The sequence below is a fragment of the Lactuca saligna genome, chromosome 3 (assembly GCF_052625555.1).
Source record: "Lactuca saligna cultivar CGN05327 chromosome 3, ASM5262555v1, whole genome shotgun sequence".
NCBI classification, from domain to species: domain Eukaryota; kingdom Viridiplantae; phylum Streptophyta; class Magnoliopsida; order Asterales; family Asteraceae; genus Lactuca; species Lactuca saligna.
Genome location: NC_136419.1, coordinates 24,675,449 through 24,694,872, shown reverse-complemented (window position 1 = coordinate 24,694,872; position 19,424 = coordinate 24,675,449). Strand labels below are relative to the sequence as shown.

At 34.5% G+C, this 19,424-nt stretch overlaps 4 protein-coding genes across 4 annotated transcripts; 2 read left to right on the top strand and 2 right to left on the bottom strand.

The window, feature by feature from the left end:
• The first annotated feature begins 180 nt into the window (after positions 1-180).
• On the top strand, positions 181-3,112 carry LOC145034823 (3'-5' exonuclease domain-containing protein / K homology domain-containing protein / KH domain-containing protein). The gene is made up of 9 exons (XM_078983348.1): positions 181-339; positions 1,255-1,403; positions 1,496-1,627; positions 1,723-1,773; positions 1,850-1,993; positions 2,088-2,304; positions 2,366-2,495; positions 2,591-2,633; positions 2,806-3,112. Exons 1-9 carry the CDS (start codon positions 183-185, stop codon positions 2,884-2,886), a joined length of 1,104 nt encoding a protein of 367 aa, XP_078839474.1. The 5' UTR covers positions 181-182; the 3' UTR covers positions 2,887-3,112.
• Positions 3,113-3,375: 263 nt separating this feature from the next.
• Positions 3,376-5,356, bottom strand: LOC145034824 (glutamyl-tRNA(Gln) amidotransferase subunit C). Its single transcript, XM_078983349.1, has 6 exons — positions 5,224-5,356; positions 4,306-4,534; positions 4,149-4,189; positions 3,938-3,993; positions 3,796-3,847; positions 3,376-3,710 (listed from the first exon to the last, which is right to left on the bottom strand). The coding sequence occupies exons 2-6, from the start codon at positions 4,519-4,521 to the stop codon at positions 3,635-3,637; spliced, it is 441 nt and encodes a 146-aa protein (XP_078839475.1). The 5' UTR covers positions 4,522-4,534; positions 5,224-5,356; the 3' UTR covers positions 3,376-3,634.
• A 9,549-nt stretch (positions 5,357-14,905) lies between these two features.
• On the top strand, positions 14,906-17,090 carry LOC145034822 (serine/threonine-protein kinase Aurora-1). Its single transcript, XM_078983347.1, has 9 exons — positions 14,906-15,050; positions 15,502-15,615; positions 15,721-15,867; positions 15,937-16,032; positions 16,114-16,209; positions 16,310-16,406; positions 16,502-16,619; positions 16,725-16,797; positions 16,886-17,090. The coding sequence occupies exons 1-9, from the start codon at positions 15,015-15,017 to the stop codon at positions 16,985-16,987; spliced, it is 879 nt and encodes a 292-aa protein (XP_078839473.1). The 5' UTR covers positions 14,906-15,014; the 3' UTR covers positions 16,988-17,090.
• Positions 17,091-17,330: 240 nt separating this feature from the next.
• LOC145034820 (D-galacturonate reductase-like) lies at positions 17,331-19,424 on the bottom strand. The gene is made up of 4 exons (XM_078983346.1): positions 18,895-19,424; positions 18,240-18,483; positions 17,946-18,125; positions 17,331-17,716 (listed from the first exon to the last, which is right to left on the bottom strand). The coding sequence occupies exons 1-4, from the start codon at positions 19,209-19,211 to the stop codon at positions 17,498-17,500; spliced, it is 960 nt and encodes a 319-aa protein (XP_078839472.1). The 5' UTR covers positions 19,212-19,424; the 3' UTR covers positions 17,331-17,497.

Genomic DNA, 19,424 nt, shown 5'->3' with positions numbered 1-19,424 from the left:
TAGCCTTATCTTTACAACGAACTTCTTAGGGTTGCAACAAACTTTCATCGTGATTTCAAGCTGTATGAAGTGTTATTTGGCGAGTATACAACTTAGGGGCTCAGAGTAACAAGTGATGAAACTACAGGGGCCAATGGAAAAATTATAAACATTAAAAACTGTACGGTACAACTCAGTAATGCATGTCCAAATTCAATCGGAAAAATAATCCTCGCCGTATATCTATCGGCAGTAAAGATCGGAGGGGACGTATTTTGATCTGCGTGGATGGTTCGATCATCGCCATGGCGTCGTCTCTTTCTCCTTCTACTTCTCTGACCAATATTCCTTCTGACCCAGGCATATTCCCATTTCTTACTCCCTCTATACTAATATGGATTTTGATACATTTCATTTACCCATGCTTTCAGGGTTTTGTGATTCTATTCGTGGTTCTGTAAATTTCTCGTCTTATTGTGTTCTTCCATGCTTAATGATTTAGGGTTTATGGTGTTTGCACTTGTTTAACATTTGCCGCACAAGACCTGCGAGACTATCTCGTTAAAACCTACTCGTCCCCAAACCCTTATTGAAATTGCAGTGGTTTATTGATTTGGCAGAAAAGTAGCTGTGCGCTTATTTTGATCGTTGCAGATTTTTGATTGTTTTAGACTTTTAGTTTTACTCAGAGTGATTAGGTTTTCTTTTCTTTTTTAAGTATTTGACTAACAGTCAAACAATTACTTTCGTAACCAGTTGTTGCTATTTTCATGCTAAAGTCGAGTAATTGATATCGATCTTGTTTTTGAAATCGCAAATAATCAGCGCTGTTTGCCGATTTTGGTCGTCGCAAATCGTTGATTGTGTTAATTTTATTTTGCTCAGCATGATTAGGGTTTTATAAAGCATTTGACTAATAGTCAAACGACTATCTATAAAAACAATTTTGTTGCGATTTCCATGGGAAGACGGGCGTAATTGATATGAACATCGTCAAAAACTAATCGCCTGATTTGTAATCTAATTATCAAATTGTTTTTTCTTCCGAACGGTTTTAGCCCTAATTTTGGATCGAACGGAGTATTTTTTCTTGAAACGATATAGTTGATTACAATGTAGAACCCTAAATCTGGTCAGTGATGAAAACCACTAACCCCTACTCATCTGATTATATTATCTAATATTTTCAGATCTGAAACTGTATGATCTTTGCATATACAACACTTAGATTCTTTACACAGTGTTATTATCTATTAATTTGAAGTTGTTTTTCAGGTGGGGAAGCAGTTCCTGTCCACATTGTTACTAATGCAAGCCAACTTCCATCTGAATTCTTACAACCATCTCCTGATAATAAATTGGTGATTGGTTTTGACTGTGAAGGTGTCGACCTCTGTAGAAATGGAACCTTGTGTATCATGCAGGTAAAATGCAATTCTCTGATTTCATGTTCTTAGAACTTATTCAACTTTGCTTTTGGTTGATTTCTGTATGGCTTTCTTTTCTGATCTTGCAGTTAGCCTTTCGAGATGCCATATATCTGGTTGATGCAATTGAAGGTGGAAATTCACTTATTGAAGCCTGTAAGCCTGCACTTGAATCTAGTCACATCACTAAAGTAATTCATGATTGCAAACGAGATAGTGAGGTCTATAATTTTGATATAATCCACTTCTAGCCTTTTTCACTTTTTTCCACAAACGTGTTTGTGTGATCCTTTTTATTTTACTTGTATTTCCGTAGGCATTGTATTTTCAGTTCAACATCAAATTGCACAACGTTTTTGATACCCAGGTGAGTTCCTTTTAATTCTTCTTTTCTTCTTTCAGAATTGAAATTGCTGAGTATTTTATGTTTTGAAAAAATGCAGATTGCATACAGTTTAATTGAAGAACAAGAAGGTGGGACAAAAATCCCAGATGACTACATATCATTTGTTAGTCTGCTTGCTGATCCACGTTACTGTGGTGTATCGTATCTTGAGAAGGAAGAAGTTAGAGTACTTCTGAGGAAGGTATGTTGTATGTGTTACGAAAATATGATTATTAATAATAAATAAATATTGTGAAGGTTTTAATGAATGGAATGGAATTGAATTTATGAATCAGGACCCAAACTTCTGGAAGTATAGACCATTGTCTGAATTGATGATCCGAGCAGCTACAGATGATGTGCGTTTTCTTCTGTACATATATGACAAGATGGTTGTAAAGATGAATGAAAAATCATTGTGGTATCTTGGTGTTCGTGGTAGTCTTTATTGTCGATGTTTCTGCATTTCTGATAACAATTATGCAGATTGGCCCCCTCTCCCTCCAGTTCCAGGTTTGTTAATTTACTAATTTGACCCTTTGCAATAGGTATTGATTGGTAAATGGTATTGCAGAGAATCTTGTGGTAAATGAAAATGATCTGGAGGAAGAAATCCTATCGGTTGTTGATGTTCCACCAGGGAAGATGGGGCTTGTTATTGGTAAAAGAGGAGCTTCCATTTTAGCTATTAAGCAGGCTTGCAAGTAAATTATTTTTTTTATATATAATATAATTTTGGGGTTATCGTTTTATTAATTTTCCATGGATGAGTTTGTTTTTGTTTGTGTTTTGCTTTTAGTGCTGAAATATTCATTGGGGGTGCTAAGGGACCACCAGACAAGGTCAGTAGTACATAGTAATACCACTTTTTTTTTTTTTTTTTTTTTTTTTTTTTTTTTTTTTTTTTTTTTTTTAAATAAAAAAGCTTCATTACTATTATTATTATTATTATTATTATTATTATTATTATTCATATAATAATAGAGTTGTGATGTTGTTATATGAGTTATGTAGGTGTTTGTAATTGGGCCAGTGAGGCAAGTGAGGAAAGCGGAAGCCATTGTGAGGGGGAGGATGGTGGAAGTCTATTACTAAATTACTAAGGTCGTCTAAGATACAAAATGTTCTGTAATCACTCACTTGTCCTTCTTCATATACTTTGTAATAAGCCAACTAGCACTAGCCAAGTGGGAAGAATATGGTTACTTTATGTTTCGTGATTGGGCATGAAAATGGTTACTTCACCCGAACATAGCTTTAGTGCTTTGACCCGAACTACCCCAATTTTTTCCTTTTGGAAAATATGCATTTTTAAACTCAATTTTGCTTAAATTCTCATGATATTTTTGGTATGAAAATAACATGTTTTTATTTGCATTATTAAAATAACGAAAAGCCGAATCATAGATCACTTGATAACATTGTTTTCCAGTTCTTGAATCATGGTAGATACGTGAAACTCAAGTTGCATCAACAGATGTGATAATCATAAAAAGTGAGATGTTTGTGGTTTGCATGTTGGTATAAACCGTATAGCATGAAATATACGTTGCTATTTTGCATGAAGGTAAAAATCCATTACTATGAACAAAAACCATTTCGTGTATTCTTTAGAAAATAAAATTAAGAATACAATACTTAAGAGGAATACAACTAATTCAAATTTGCCGGATCACTAGAGATGGTCCTTCACTTCGATTGGCTCTTTAATATTTTAAACATCATTGACAATACTTGATCAAAAAATATAAATAAACAGGGGCAGTAAGCATGTCTAGGCATGGATTTTTAAACAAAATTTGTTTCTTTTGAATGCACTACTAACTGCTAACCTCTAATTGTATTAATCCTTGTTCAAGACTTTGGGGACTTTAATGTAAGGCGCCTCATAACTTGGGACAGCAGCTATAATAGCATCCCTGTTACCAAATGATTACAATGTTCTTAGATTAAGTATGAACAATAAACCATTGCGCATTTTACAAACAGAAAATAAATAAATACCTATTCTCAAATGTTTCAGGACTATCTTCACGAAAGCTTCCTGCTTCAGTATCTAAAAATAAATCACAATTGATGCAATGTTATTAAAGCAAGCAACAAGTATAAAACTTTCAAATAACTAAGCAAACTTGCATCTAAGCACCTGCACGAATAGCTGGTTCAATACTTTGAAGATCCACATCTTGGAGTTGCCCAAACCTGTTCCAAATTATCCAAGTATGTGAAGAAAATTTATATGATATTGGTGTATAAACACAAAACAAACATAACCACAATACAAAGATTGAAGATAAGTTTATTTAGTAGCTTGTTTGAACAATTGACATCATATCTGCAGAAGGTGAGAGGAATACCAGTCTACTACTTGCTGAATTTTGGGAGCAAACTCTTCAGCCTATAGTGCATCACAAAAAAAAGAACTATTACTAATATCTTGTCTTGATACACTTATCATGACAATTGACACAGTCTTTTGTTTTAACAATTTGAAAGATGTATTGTGGTGGGTACCTCTTGTGGAGTGAGAGAGATACGGGCGGTTTCTGCTAAACGGGTCACATTGGGTCGCTCCAAATTGGAATGAATCGAGTAGTTGCGACCTCCAACCCTAACCCTCTTTTCATTCTGTGTAAGGAGTTGATGAAATCCAGATCTTGAGATGTGATTGAGCAGAATACTTTCAGATAAAAATGCTGGTGCTAGCACAAGTAATGCTCGGCTTCCCATTTGTCTCTATTATCTGAAACAAACCTCCATACATGCATCAATGAGTACCACTGTTTGTTGATTCTTGATCAAATTTAATTGACATTTAGATATTGAGCATAAATTTGAACCTAGTTAAGATATCTTAAATTGCAAAAAATATGTATCCCTGGGTATATAGTATACCCATATTTGTATCAATCTAACAAACATACAAAAAGATTGTTTATAATCTTCATAACTTCCCACTATAATCTGTCTTCTATGATTACGAACAAAGTTGCAGCAAAAATGAGAGCTACAACATCCAAAACCTCAAGAGTGTGAACTAGATTTGATAACTGAAAACATGCATATTAAGAAAGTATTATCCCTCTCAGGCATTTGATCAAACAGCTTGCCTGCAAACACATTCCATTTTTTACAGAACACTGTACACATCAGATTTCATACATTTGAACATCAAACACAATTAGCAAATCAGTAGCAGCAAATCAATTATCAATGAAAGTAAGAAAACACCTAACAGAATTCCAGGGAAAAACTTGAACTTGAAGATTGATATTAAAAAAATACTACCGAATTTTCGTTTGTGAAGAAGGAAATCACAGGAAAAGAAAACCTTCTGGATAAAAAGAAATCGACCAACAACATCAATTGGCGATTTCAAAGAAAGCGGAAAAAAGAAGAAAGAAAGCAGAAAAGAAGGAAGAAATATGGGACCTGGGGTTGAGTGCGACGGAGTTGCGGCTATCCAATGTCTCCGGCCGGTGGCTTCACAGGGGAGAGTCGACGTGAGGAGCAGATAGCAAAAAGGCGATGTTGTAATGGTAAGTACAAGGAGTAAGGTTTTAGAGAAAATTTCACAAATGGTCCTTATGGTTTTAATTTTGGCTTCAAAACATTCTTTACGAAACTGTTTTTGCATGAACGGTGCATTTGAACAAAACTGTAGACACCAATGGTTGGATGTCCGTTAGATGGATCCGTTAAGTTGAAGTTTTTTAAATAAGGATCATTTCTGACAATTTATAAAACTTAGCTTAAGGATCATTCATGAAACTAAAAGAAAATCTATTAAATCTTGTATTAATTATCATAAATCAAATATAAATAAAATAAAAAAAAAACAAAAAACTAAAATATAGTAAAATTAAAATTTATAAAAATAAAAAAATATATAACTTACTAATTTTAATCATGCAAATATATTTTATGTTATATAGGAAAATCTTCATAAATCGTCCATGTGGTTCCAAAAAAACGAATTTGATCTTTATTTATTTATTTATTTATTTTGTCTTCAAGGATGGTCCTTGTGGTTTGAAAACCTTCAATGGATCGTCCCTATGGCTAACACTATCTATTTTTGTCTGTTAAGTCGGAACATGTGCAAGACATATGAGGAAAAAATCGTCTTTTACAAACCACGAGACTATTTATGAAAAAAAAAATTATATTTTATATTTAGACTAAACTCCTTCCCTCTTCTGTTCATTGTGTCTTGCCTCCTCCTTCTTCTAGACCCACCTCCGACAAGACCTAATGTTGCCTGGAAAATGTTTCCTACCTATTGTTTCTTTTTATCCAGGGATATAAGTTCATCAAAGCATCTTTTTTTTGTTAAAAATTGTCGCATCTCATCTGCGGAGTGAAAAGAACTAACAAATGTTATCATACTTTTCAAATCCTTGACACCAAAAATAGTTATAGGACCCAAACCAATTACCATCATTCTCAACAAGTTTAGTAGCAAAAGTTATCCACTGCACCTCCTTAACACCAAGAGCACCTCCAGATCCATGATCCCAACTAGTTGTAAAATCCAAAGGCTTCTCCAAACCAACCTCAGTATCGGGTTCTTCACTCAGGCTATCAAATGTAAATGAATGTGAAGAAACCAACAGACAACCATGGTCTAAAAAGTACCAGTTAGCGCATGTTTGGTATCCTAATCCCATAGCATAATTTTACATTTGAACAGTCTTGGTGCATCAAAATCAAACAATATTGATCCCTAAAATAAATGAATACAATACGAAATTAACTTAGATATGAATATGGCAATTTGAAGAAAATTGCATTACGTATACAAATCTGTACGTAGAGAGAGAAAGAGAGTGAGTATATCGGAGAAGATACATGAAGCAACAGTTGAGATCTGGAATATTCCAATGATAAGGAGATAACAAGAAGCAACAGGTGGGAGGCATTTTCCAGGCGACATTAGGTCTTGTCGGAAGTGGGTCTAGAAAAAGAAGGAAGAGGTGTGAGAACTAGAATTTGATCAGTTGCGTAGGGACAAGGTTTGAGAATACAAACCTTGAATGAATGCTTAAGATCAATTTATGCTTACAATATAAAGTTCAAGTTTAGACTGGAAAGACCAGTCAAGTCTTAGATATTATATTCAACAAATAATCAAGACATTAAATGAATAATAAAAGTAAATGATCAAGGTAAAGCTAATAAATGAAGAACGAGAATAATGTTTGAAAAAGATTTGAGATAACTAAGTAGAATGCCAAAAGTTGAGCAAAGATTCGTTTTTATCTTGTATTGAATGCTCCTCTATATAGGAGAGAATGTTACAGTGAATTAACTGAGTAACTTACATCGGATTGGACAATAGAACTATTTCTGACATTATGATTGTCGAATACAACAAAAGGCTAAGTCTTATGTAACGTTACATCAATACAAGGATAATTAATGACAAAAGACAAAAAAATGTTATTCCGAATCAGCATACATTTCGGACGTGAGTGTCACTCCGGAATGTGTTCCTCATCAAAATGTTCTTCCTCTTCTTCTCTTCAACTCCGGATAGATTCTGGAGCACTTTTCACTTCGAAACCAATAAGCTTCGGAATAGGTACTTAGGATTGCTAGATGTTCACTTTTAGGTTCCAACAATCTCCCCCTACGTGAACTTAGCAATCCAACAAGCTTAGATCTTTTCTTCCTTGATGAAGGTGTAAGCTTGGAACAACCAATCGCAAACTTCAATGTACCATGCCAGATGACTCACAAACTTTGCCTTCACATGTTCCAGAGCATTAGTCTTGGATGCATGTGAAATGAATTTCTTTAGAGCTTTGGTAGGAATCAGGTGTTTGTCCAGGACTCGGAAGCAGTCCTCCTTGTTTGTTTTTCTTGTAGTGTAGACAAACCCTAGAACAGGCTCTTCAATAGGACCATCTGCAAGGAGTTCAGCTTCTGGAAAGATGAAATCTATCTTAGGAACAAATTGCTCAGTTCTGTAAAGATAGGCAAGTTCATAATCTCTTCGGCTGAACTCTGCAACGTAATCATGCAGGAAGCTTAGTGCAACATGATAAGCTCCCATACTGAGGTCATCCTTTTGATTTTCTCTGAAGTAGGCGGCCAATGTAAGAATGTCGTTTGGATTCATTGATGGGAAATCAGCATCAGTAAGTGTCAGGGGAGTGGGCTTGTTCCGGAGAATGTGAAAACGGAACAACGGACAGTGTCGTTCAAACTTCACCAGGATTTTTCTTCTGAGACCATTGATCTGAGTAATCTTCTTCTTCGACCATACTTCCTTGAATGACATTGCTTTATTAGAGTAGAAAGTATCAAGTTTTTCTCTTTCTGTTCGAATGATCACTTCCGGAGGGTCTATGGGATGAAATGGAGCGAACTTGGTGTAATACTTGTTGTAGGAGAGAGAGAGAGAGAGAGAGAGAGAGGAAGATCAAGTTGCTCAAAGTCACTTGTAGGAATGTCATAGGACATGACTGGAATGATTTCGTGACTCTGAAGGATGCATTCACGGCAAATAGGAGATATCCTACGCATTGGGTCAAGATTATCTTTCAGAGCCTGGATCCGAATGCGTTCTTCAAGAGCTTGATTTGTTTCCTCCTGAGACCATCCATGTTTTTGTTTGAGAGGAGGTCCAGAGTGCGGAGCTGTCATTGGTTTCTTGCCTTTGTCTCTTTGAAGTGCAGAGATAACCAACTTCATAATCTCATCAATCGTGAATTCCTTCTTCTGGAATATCATCAGGGATCCGAAGTGGAGAGCCCTGATCGATTGGAGCAATCTTGGGATCCAGAATGGGAGGCGGTACTGAAGGAGTGGTCCGGAATGCTTGTACTGTCAGGAGAGTTTTGGCCTTAGCCATTTTAACAGCTTGATCAAAAACGTCCTGAAGTGAGGATGGACAGGAAACTACGGACCATGTCCTCTTTTGTTCTTTAGTAATAACCTTCGGAATGGACATCTTGGGAGCTTGAAGAGCAAGGATTCCCTTAGGAGCATCATCAGAAACATATTCGCTTTCATCTTCACTTTCTTCATCTTTGTCGCTTTTGGAAGGAGAGAGAAACTGAACTTCATCGCCTTCTGATTCTTCTTCATCTCGGAGAGAGAACTAAGTGGCCGATTTCCATGTTTTATTGGGTCCTTCTCTTCCTCTTGCATCGGTAACCCGGTGGACCGGTGCAAGCAATAAAGAGACTTTGAGATCATCAAACTTGGAAAAGACTTTCTGAAGGCCTGTTGTAAGTTGAAGAGACAGAGTATCGTAGGCTTCAGCGGTGGGAGCTTGCTCAGTAAAGTGCTTGAACGTGCTGCTAAGGATAGCAATCATCTCATCAAATTTCCGGTTCGGAACATCAACAATGCTCCAAGTTGAATGAAGAAGTTCGATGAGGACTTGTTGAATGATCATGTTCATCTCATCCTTTTGTTTAGTTTCCTTCTCCAATCTTTGAAATTTGCTTCTCATGGAGAATGTGGGTCTGCTTGATTATATCATTGGTAGAAGACACCAAGTCATCGTGGACTTTGAGCATTGAAGAGATAGTGTTGAGGTAGTTGTCAACCAGAACGTCGTATTTGGAGTCAACCGTGTGCCATTTAGTGCTTCTCTGACTAAGTCAGGCTAACTTTGACGATCTAGATATACTAACGAACTTAGGAAGCAAGAGTTACATCAAGGGACACTTCAAGAAAGCTTCTATTATATAACTCAACTTCTTTACAAGGCAACTTCTTGATGGATCCTACAAATGACACATCCTTCCTATTTATAGGTACCTTACACCTCCTCAAATGAAAGTTTCTAGGTCCTGATTATTCTTGACTAATCTAGATTCTTCCTATTATATACATAGTCTTTACAAGAATCTAGAATATGGTATACTTGTCTACGATGCTCTAGAAATCTCTAGGTTGTCCCAACATTATCCAAATCTCTCTTGTATGATCTAGCGTGTTCTAGATCGTTTCAAAGTCTTCCGGGTCGTTCTATCTTCGTCTAGTGCCTTCTTGATTATTCCAGATTGTTCTCCTTTGTTCCATGAACATCTATAATATTATAGCAACTTACAGGGTCCCGTAGAGCATTCTTGATCTCTCCGGAGACTTCTCGAGTATACTTGATCATTCCGGAGTTTTCTAGACGATCGTGGAATTTTCCAGAAAGTTGGTCCGTGACACCGCGTACTCTAGCAACTCTGAAATTACGGAATTGGCATTGGAGATTAAACTTTCCAAATAGAGCATAACTGAAGGGTTAAATCAAATACTTGAAAAATAGATGTTACAACTCTTCCTCGCTTGAACTAGACTTCGTCCTCGAAGTTTGCTGCCACAAATAGATCTGGGTAGTGCTCTTTCATCTCCGCCTCCGACTCTCACGTCCATTCGGAACCCTTCCAATGTTGCCACTGGACCTTGACCGGTGACACTTTCTTGTTGCACAGTGCCTTCGTCTTCCGATCTAAGTTCTGATGGGTTATGAGCATATCTACAATCCTATGTGATCATGCAACCCTAATTGTTTTGGATTTAAGTTTTTCACTAACTGAATATGAATTGAATACCAATGCGATAAAGCCTAGATCTAGCATACAATTTTGAAAATTATATAATCAAAAGGGTTTTGATGATTCCCTTATTAGTTATTTAGTAATGACTAGAACACCTTGAAGATCCTTGACTCTTGAAAGCTTAGTGCCTCAAATGTTGCACCTCTAATGATTTACAAACACCCAATGCAAGAGGATGAGAGGAGAGAGACAAGAAAATCGACTAGGGTTAGGAGCACTTGCTTAGGCCGAAATTCTAATCCTTATGGAGCTTTATATAGGGCTAGGTTGCTTATTCTTAAAGTTGGACTTGAATAAGGAAACCCTAGTTCCCATCCAAAACCATAAGCAACCCATGGACCTCCTAAAGCAAGTCCTTAGACGAAATCTTATAAGGCTACCCTATAAATTTCGTTCACTCCATTTCATGGAGTTCTTAAGCCTAGTTTCACAACAATCAATGATTTGCAGAACAATCACTCCATTATTAATCAATTCCTTTAATCCCAAAATTAATCTCAGACTAATTTATGATTAATTACTAATTAATAATATGATTTCCAAATAATATATCAATCATTTAGTATATTAATAAAAGTTTTGAGTACCAATTTATTATTTCAAATAACAAATTCTACGCTCTCTCCACTAGTCATCTTGTCAAGTTGCATGAGTGAAGGCAACTTAAAAGGACCATGCTATTATCAAATCAAGTACATACCAATTATAGTTATGATCTTAGACAACCTAATCCAACAAGATCACCATCGGTCTCTCCATATAATTCAGGCGATCATCAACCTGAATGTCATCCAGAGGAATAACTACGGAGTCATCGACCACACACTTCTAAAGCTAAGACACATGGAAGGTGTTATGAATCTGGTTGAGCTCATCGGACAAATATAGTTGGTATGCGACCTTGCCTCCCTAGGCCGAAATCCTAAAAGGTCCAATGAATCTTAAGACTAGATTCAAACATTTTAAATTTTCTTGTTATTTCTTCTCCTCTAATTCGAGTTAGGGTTTGGGGATTTCCTTAAATTTGATATTTTCTTTTATTAGGAAGATTTTTATGAATCATAAAACTAGATTCAAACATTAGATCATCAATGTATCGTCATTCCACCTTAAATGGTGATTTTTTGATATTTATCAACCCGAAATTGATGGAATAATGTTTTTAGACTCTAGATACTTAATTGATGCTTAATGTAGTGTAATAAGTGTTTTCTTGTCTTAAAATTGTATTTCAATGCAAACATGTAACTTTAAGGACTTCGATTTGGTTGTCTTTGTGATTTCAATATTGTAATAAGATGATGTGTTTATTCGACACTTAAAATCTATTTATGCATTTGTAATGAGTTGAATCATGCGGAGAATCAACCTATGAAACTTAAAACTAGATTGGAAGTATAAACTATGATCTTTTTTTCTTCACATTGAGCTTATAGATCATTAATTGATAATGGAACTGAAGGTTATTTGATGTATTATAACAAGTACTAAGATGTTAGTACTTAACTAGGACCATTGGAAGTTGTTTGGAAGATGTTGGAAGTAGTTTTAACATGTTTAGATTGTATTTAAGCGAAACCGCTCGATATGGTGCATGTATGGCTTGAATCGGTCAAGTGGAGATTGTCTTAGCCTCTACTCAATCGAGTACTAAATTACTAGACACACATTTTCCAACTTTATCCGATTGAGCCAAAATTACTTCCTTAGTTTACTTATCTTCTTATAGGTTATGCAATGGTTTAAATATGATAATTATGGTGAAAAGTAGGGTATAGACTTGATATTTTCATTGATAAATGGTATATTTTTCTGTTTGAGCAACCATATTAAATGGTATATTGTTAACTTTAGGTGAATATTAAGTTCCATTCAACTCTAGAAGTAAGGAGAAATTCTTGTTAGGATCAAGGTGAGTTTATACCGGGAATACATATCATCAACCCTACTTTCATGCTTTGATTGAATTGCTTTCATATAACATACTGTATATGTAATATGAATACTATAAATAACTTTTGTATTTCATGCAATCTATTTTTGAAAGAGTTTTCCTTACTTTGTAAAAATCTTACTTTATTTGGAAATTGCTTTGAGCATCCTACTTGTGCATTCACATAGGATTAGAGACTTTGGTAGTCATTCATGATATCCATATGAGATTTGTTTATTCTAAAGTGATTATATTTCTAGATAATCATTACTTACATCATGGAGGTTAGCTACTACGTGTGTGGTACATAGGTAGTGGACCATGGTACCTAGTACAGTGAGTAAGAAGTATAATTCCCCTGTTTACACATGTTCAATTATTCCACTATTTGAAATCAATTTGGGAGTGTAAAACATGCCAATCATGTGTTATTTACACATGCTTAATAGTGAGTTTGGACTTTAAGATTGACTTGGGTTGGGAATGAAAGCACATGCATTACTTATTTGAATTTGTTAAACTATTCCCCTTTGAATTATTTAAATCTATGGAAACTGGTTACTTTTCTAAACTAATATTTTGGTGTTGTTTTTTATTAAGATATTTGGATTTTGAATTATGGGTCTAATGTACCATTGTCTTTGATTTTAGAGGAACCGTTGAATTTGGAATGTTTTAAAACTATTTTTGGAGGTTTGATGTTGAGTTTGGATGATCTTCATCATTTAATACTCTTTAAGAGTCGACATCAAGGATACTTACTCTATTTTCAAATTTAACACTTATATTTTCACACATACTCATATTAACATTATAAATGAATATTGGAGTGAGAAGAGCATGAATATTTAGAAGACTTAATTTGTAATGTATATATATCTGACTTGTTTTTTGATGTTAATTATTACTTTCCTACCATTTTGAAACAAATCGTTGTTTATTTGGACTTTGAGACCTAATTTTCACACATTTAAACTTTTGAACTTTAAGAAACATTTCGTATTTAGACCTTTATAAACTATTTTCAATTAGTTAGTGCGAGAGATGTTTCAATAAACTTGGTCTCGACATATATATTCTAGGATAATTTATTAACAATACTTCAAATCTTCGGCACAAGATAGGAAGAAAGTACCATAATCATATCATGACTTATATCAAATTCGTTAGTTCCAAAAACTATAGTATAGCGTCTATTTATACTCACAAAATAGACAATAATGAAAAAATATGACTTTTGGGAAGTTATCTACAATTATCAAGAAGTTATAATCATTTTCCATAAAGTTGAAGTAAACAATTCTTAAGACAAATAAGAAATTCTTTAAACAAGTCATTGGTTCTTTGAAAACTCAGCAGCATAAACACGTTAGGTAAAGAATGTACATCCTTTCACTTTGTATAGCCCTTTACCCCTACATTTCTTCATGTTAGGGATCAAACTGTCTTATACAAGTTGCACTCCACACAACAAGACTTGTATTAGATCATACTTTTGATCTAATTTGAAACTAATATACATTTCAATTACACTGAAAATATTGATGATACAAAATCACCAACATATAAAACACTACCTAGGCAATTTTTGTAAAAAAGAAGTATGATCCTTTTTAGCCTTTTAGGTATGATTTTTGAATATTGAACTTTTTTCCAAGCCTATTGTATGGTGAAGTTTTTAGTAAAAGTGTTGGAAATAATTTAAAAAGATATCAAATTTCTATTTGTATAGGATGTTATTATCTATGATATAATATGAAGAAATGAAAATTATTATCTATGCTATAATATGAAGAAATGAAAAATGAATGCTATTAACTATAATATAAACAAACCAATATAAGTAGCATGCTATAACACAAAAAAGAATTTACGAGGATTCCTTTTTTTTTTTTTACCTCTCTCTCTCTCTCTCTCTCTCTCTCTCTCTCCTTGCACACCCATTTTTCTCTTTATTCCGCTTCAAAAGGGTGCAATAGACTAGGTTTTGTTCATTGATTTTCCTTTACCTTAGAGTTGACAAAAGTTTTTTTTTTTTAATAAATTTATTTATTTAGGAGGGTGAAAGTTGGATGATACGATAAACAAACCAATATAAACAAGATGATAACGCTATAATAGGAAGAAAGGAAAATAAAATGATATAATAAACAAACAAATACAAACACATTGCAATTACTTAAAAACATGAAAAAATCGAAAAGCTTAGGCTTTTAGGCCTAGACGCAGCTCAAACAAAGTCCGCTAGGCTTAACTTACCAAAATTTCATGTATGAGTATTGGACCTAGCATTTCTCATACATGGTGGACCGAACTATCAGACTTTGGTCTGGCTAGAACGAACGTCCGTTAACATCAATATTACTTATCACTTGTATGCAAAATTAAAATTAAATCATATTAAAAAAATTATTGTTACAATTAGCCTTACTCGATGTCATTGTAAAAAAAAAATTACTAGTTGTTTTTTTGTCTAAAAGAAAGATTATAAAAGTTGAGGGTGTCATCCTTATTATCATATATTATGAAATTAATTAATTTCAAATGACGCTCCTCCAACAATGTGACCGTTGTGTAATTTAGGAGAGAGAAAGCAGATCCTCCTCCTCTCTCCCCCTCTTTATTCAAAAAAATTCGCATTTCCTTTTCGTTTGTCTGCCTCTTCTCTCTCTTTCTCTATCTATATCCAGTTTTCTCTCTCTAGAATCCGTTGCTCTCTCATGGCAATCGCAGCAGAAACGCAGATTCAACAAACGGTACATCACTAATTTTCAGAAAATCGATCAATTCCTTTTGTTTGGTTATTTGGTTTTGAATTCATAACAAATTTACTTCCCTATTTCTGGTTCTTATACGATATCTAGAGTTGTAATTTCTGTTAGGCCTTATTTTTTATGTTAACAGCTATGTTTTCTTTTGTTATTATTACGCCTTTTCCGTCTTCATCGTAATTATTTTATAACTTTTGGAGACGAAATAGGAAATTTTTAAATCTCGAAGATGGAGATGCAGCTTATTTTATAATTTCAATTTCTGTATCTATCTGTTGTAGTGCATTCGGAAATTTTCGTTCTAATAGGCTTGAAGCCAATCTTAGAAGTAAGAGTAGCTTCTAATGTATTTAGGGTTTCATGTAATGTGTGTGAACGTGATGATTTGGTTGTTGTGTGATGTTTCTTGACTTCAATCGGCCGTGCCTGATCACAGGCTAATACAGAGGCAGCAGCAGAAAAAAAGAGGTGGACGCTTAATGACTTCGACATCGGAAGGCCACTGGGAAGAGGAAAGTTTGGTCATGTTTACATAGCTAAGGAAAAGAGGGTTAGTACTTAGTATATCAATTCTATTTCTCATGATTAAAAGTAGTTCATTTAGTTTCTTGATTGTTGGCTTAGCTGTTGATCATATCTGTGTTTTCTGAAACAGAGCAACCATATTGTTGCACTAAAGGTACTCTTCAAAAGCCAACTCAAACAGTCCCAGGTGGAGCACCAACTTCGCCGTGAAGTAGAAATTCAAAGTCACCTTCGACACCCTAATATCCTCCGACTCTATGGCTATTTTTATGATCAGGTACACAATCTTTCTATCACACTGTTGCTCAAAAGATCTATCAAAAAATTTACATAACATTTCCCACAGAAAAGAGTCTACCTGATTTTGGAATATGCTGCTAGAGGAGAACTCTACAAGGAGCTCCAAAGATGCAAGCACTTCAGTGAAAGACGTGCTGCTACTGTAAGTCTTTCACATTTCCTTTGGGTATATTGGATTATTGGTGTTAACGCTCAACTAATTTTTGAACTTTTTATGGGATAGTATGTTGCTTCATTAGCGAGGGCTCTAATATATTGTCATGGGAAGCATGTAATTCATAGGGATATAAAACCGGAGAATCTTTTAATTGGTGCACAGGTAATAATTATATATGGTAGTAATAGTATTGCTATTATGTGTTTGATAACTGATTTTGCAGAAGCATAATATATAATGTGTTGTTGTTATCTTATTTTAGGGTGAGTTAAAGATTGCTGATTTTGGGTGGTCTGTGCACACATTCAATCGCAGGCAGACCATGTGTGGAACTCTAGATTATCTCCCACCTGAAATGGGTAAAAAAAAAAACATAATAATATTAACCTCACAATTCGAAAAAACTCTTTTCTTTAGTTTGTTTTTATTGTAATTAACTGTTTTATAATCACAGTGGAGAGTACAGAGCATGATGCAAGTGTGGACATATGGAGTCTTGGTATTCTTTGCTATGAATTCCTTTATGGTGTCCCTCCATTTGAAGCTAAAGAACACACTGATACATATAGAAGGTAATGGCAATCTTGAAAATAAATGGATCTAAATGCCCTCTTTGTCATTGTCACTGAAAAAATTGTACAGATGCTGATGGATTGATTGTTGATGTAATTGTGCAGGATTGTGAAAGTAGATTTGAAGTTCCCTTCAAAACCGGTAGTCTCCTCAGCTGCCAAGGACTTAATCAGTCAGGTTTTTCATCTTACTTTCTTCTTAGCTTTTTATAATTTGTTGTGTGTCATTATTATTTTCTAATTTTTTAAATTAAAAAAAAATACAGATGCTTGTTAAAGAAAGTTCCAAGAGAATGCCTTTACACAAGCTCCTTGAGCATCCATGGGTGGTTCAGAATGCCGAACCTTCAGGAGTCTACAAAGGTTAATAATAATATCATGTTCATAAATGGGGTGCAAATTGTATTCATGACAAAAATTGTTTGTTGTATCTTCTTTTACATAATAACATAATTGAGTTTCAAAGTATTATTTATGGAATCATGACAGTATAAAGTTTTTGGTAAAAATAAGTGTTCAGATTTAACAAATATAGTTATTGTTTTAAATATTGATTCTTTTCAATATAAGTAATTATTGTGATTAAAATAAAATAGTTTATATGAACCACGACAATTATAAATTAGCATTTGGGTTGTGGTGGATTGGTATCAAGGTAGAGTGTTGTTGTGTGATGATACAGAATGTTTTTAATTCACATCTGTTCAATAATTTTGAAAAATGCAACTTGGAAATTATTATAGACACAAAAATGTTGAGTTCCGATCATAAGTTCATATCAAAGCATCCAAAAATAATTGAAGATCTCTTATGAAATTTGTTGATGATTTCAACATAATTATTGCTTCTGTTATTTCTAATTTTACTACTTATTCAAATCAAAGCTCATCGTCAATATCGGCCATTACATCGTTATGCTCACTCACCATCATACCAATTAAATAAACATTCTTGCGCTGAGGAATATGGCTGATTTTGTTAAGCTCTTCGGCACCCAGTGACCAATTGAATATGTCAAGGTTTTGCTTCATCCTTTTTGTATTGAAACTCTTTACTACAAAGCTGACACCTTGCTCATATAACCATCTTAAAGAAATCTACATGTCATGATCAATCTTACAGCATTAATATTAATATTACTAAGCTAATAGGATATAAAATAAAATAACTAGCATACCATCATACGTTAGTTTATATATATATATATATATATATATATATATATATATATATATATATATATATATATATATATATATATATATATATATATATATATATAATTTTCTTAAAGTGTATATGGAAGAATCTAAATTTATATTGTACCTGAGCTGGTGTCTTTGCTTTGGACATAGCAATATCTTGGAGAACATCACACTCGATTACCCGATTATCTCCCCAAGCATTGCCGATTGCTCCTAAAGGGGAGTAAGCAGTGACAATGATGTTGTTCTCTTTGCAAAATTGATTGAGTTGTTTTTGTTGCCAAAGTGGATTCATCTCAACCTTCAGCCGAAATTTGGAAAGTCGTAGGATTAATTGTTAGAAATATTATAAGTCCCTTAAAGAGTTGGTTTTGTATTCTGTGATTACAAGAAAAAAAAAAATTTAGATGATCACCTGGTTAACCGCAGGAGGGATTTTCGAGAAGGAAAGAATTTGTTGAATCTTTCGAGAAGAAAAATTGCTAACGCCAATGGATTTGGTAAGTCCGAGATTTTGACACTCTTCCATTGCTTCCCAAACGGCCTTGATATCAATTGTGGATATGCATTCTTTTGGAACCGGGACTTTGAAATGCTCTTGGTTGAGCTTTAATGGCCAATGTATCAAATACAGATCTACATACTCGATCCCCAAATTCCTATATTAATGAATAAATTAAACTATCAATATCTACTCTCATTTCTGGTTCTAAAGGTATTTCGTCTCTTAAATTATATCAGTGCAATAAACCAATTTGTTACAGTAGTATACTTAGTAGAAAAATATAAGAAAAATGAAAAACGTTTCATTGATAATCTGTATTATAGTTTGCTCAGAGTAACTAAAAAGCATCTAAATAATCGTAACTGAATTACATAAAAGGTCATATAAATTTATCAAACACCACATAAATTGGCTTAATGAAACAGATACAAGAATGTGCACCGAACCGGCCGTAATAATTCTTTTCAAGTTACTAAATTGGCTTAATGATAAGTTGATAACCTCGAAGAGAGAGAGAGAGAGAGAGAGAGAGAGAGAGAGAGAGAGAGAGAGAGAGAAGTCTTGCCGGAGACTCTCCTTCATTGCAGGTATGACAAGATGGCGTTCCGTGGAATCACACCACAGCTTAGTCGTAATAAAAAGCTCAGAACGGGAGTTTATGAGACCAAGTCTGAGGGCGTCTCTGATGGCTTCTCCGACAGGGTTCTCAGTTTGGTAGAGTGCCGCAGTGTCAAAGTGGCGATAACCCATCTTGATGGCTTCAATAACCGCCACCTTAACCTCATCACTACATGCGGTCAGTGTTGCTGTGCCCATTCCGATCACTGGCATGGGCCGAGGACCATTGGAAGAGCTTATCATTATCTTCGGAATGTTTTCCATGATCTTTTCGCGGGTTATCTCTCTCTTTTTTTCCACTTCTTCTTATGCGAAACTCTTCTCCAACCTAGGCTATAATATAGTTTGCTTTGACACCATTAATTAATTGATGGTGGTGATCACTAAGTTTTTGCGTCACATAACTTTTTGGTTTTGCAAATTTATTTTGCATGCATGCAGGGGTGTTGTCGCTAGTCACACCCCAGAACCAATCGA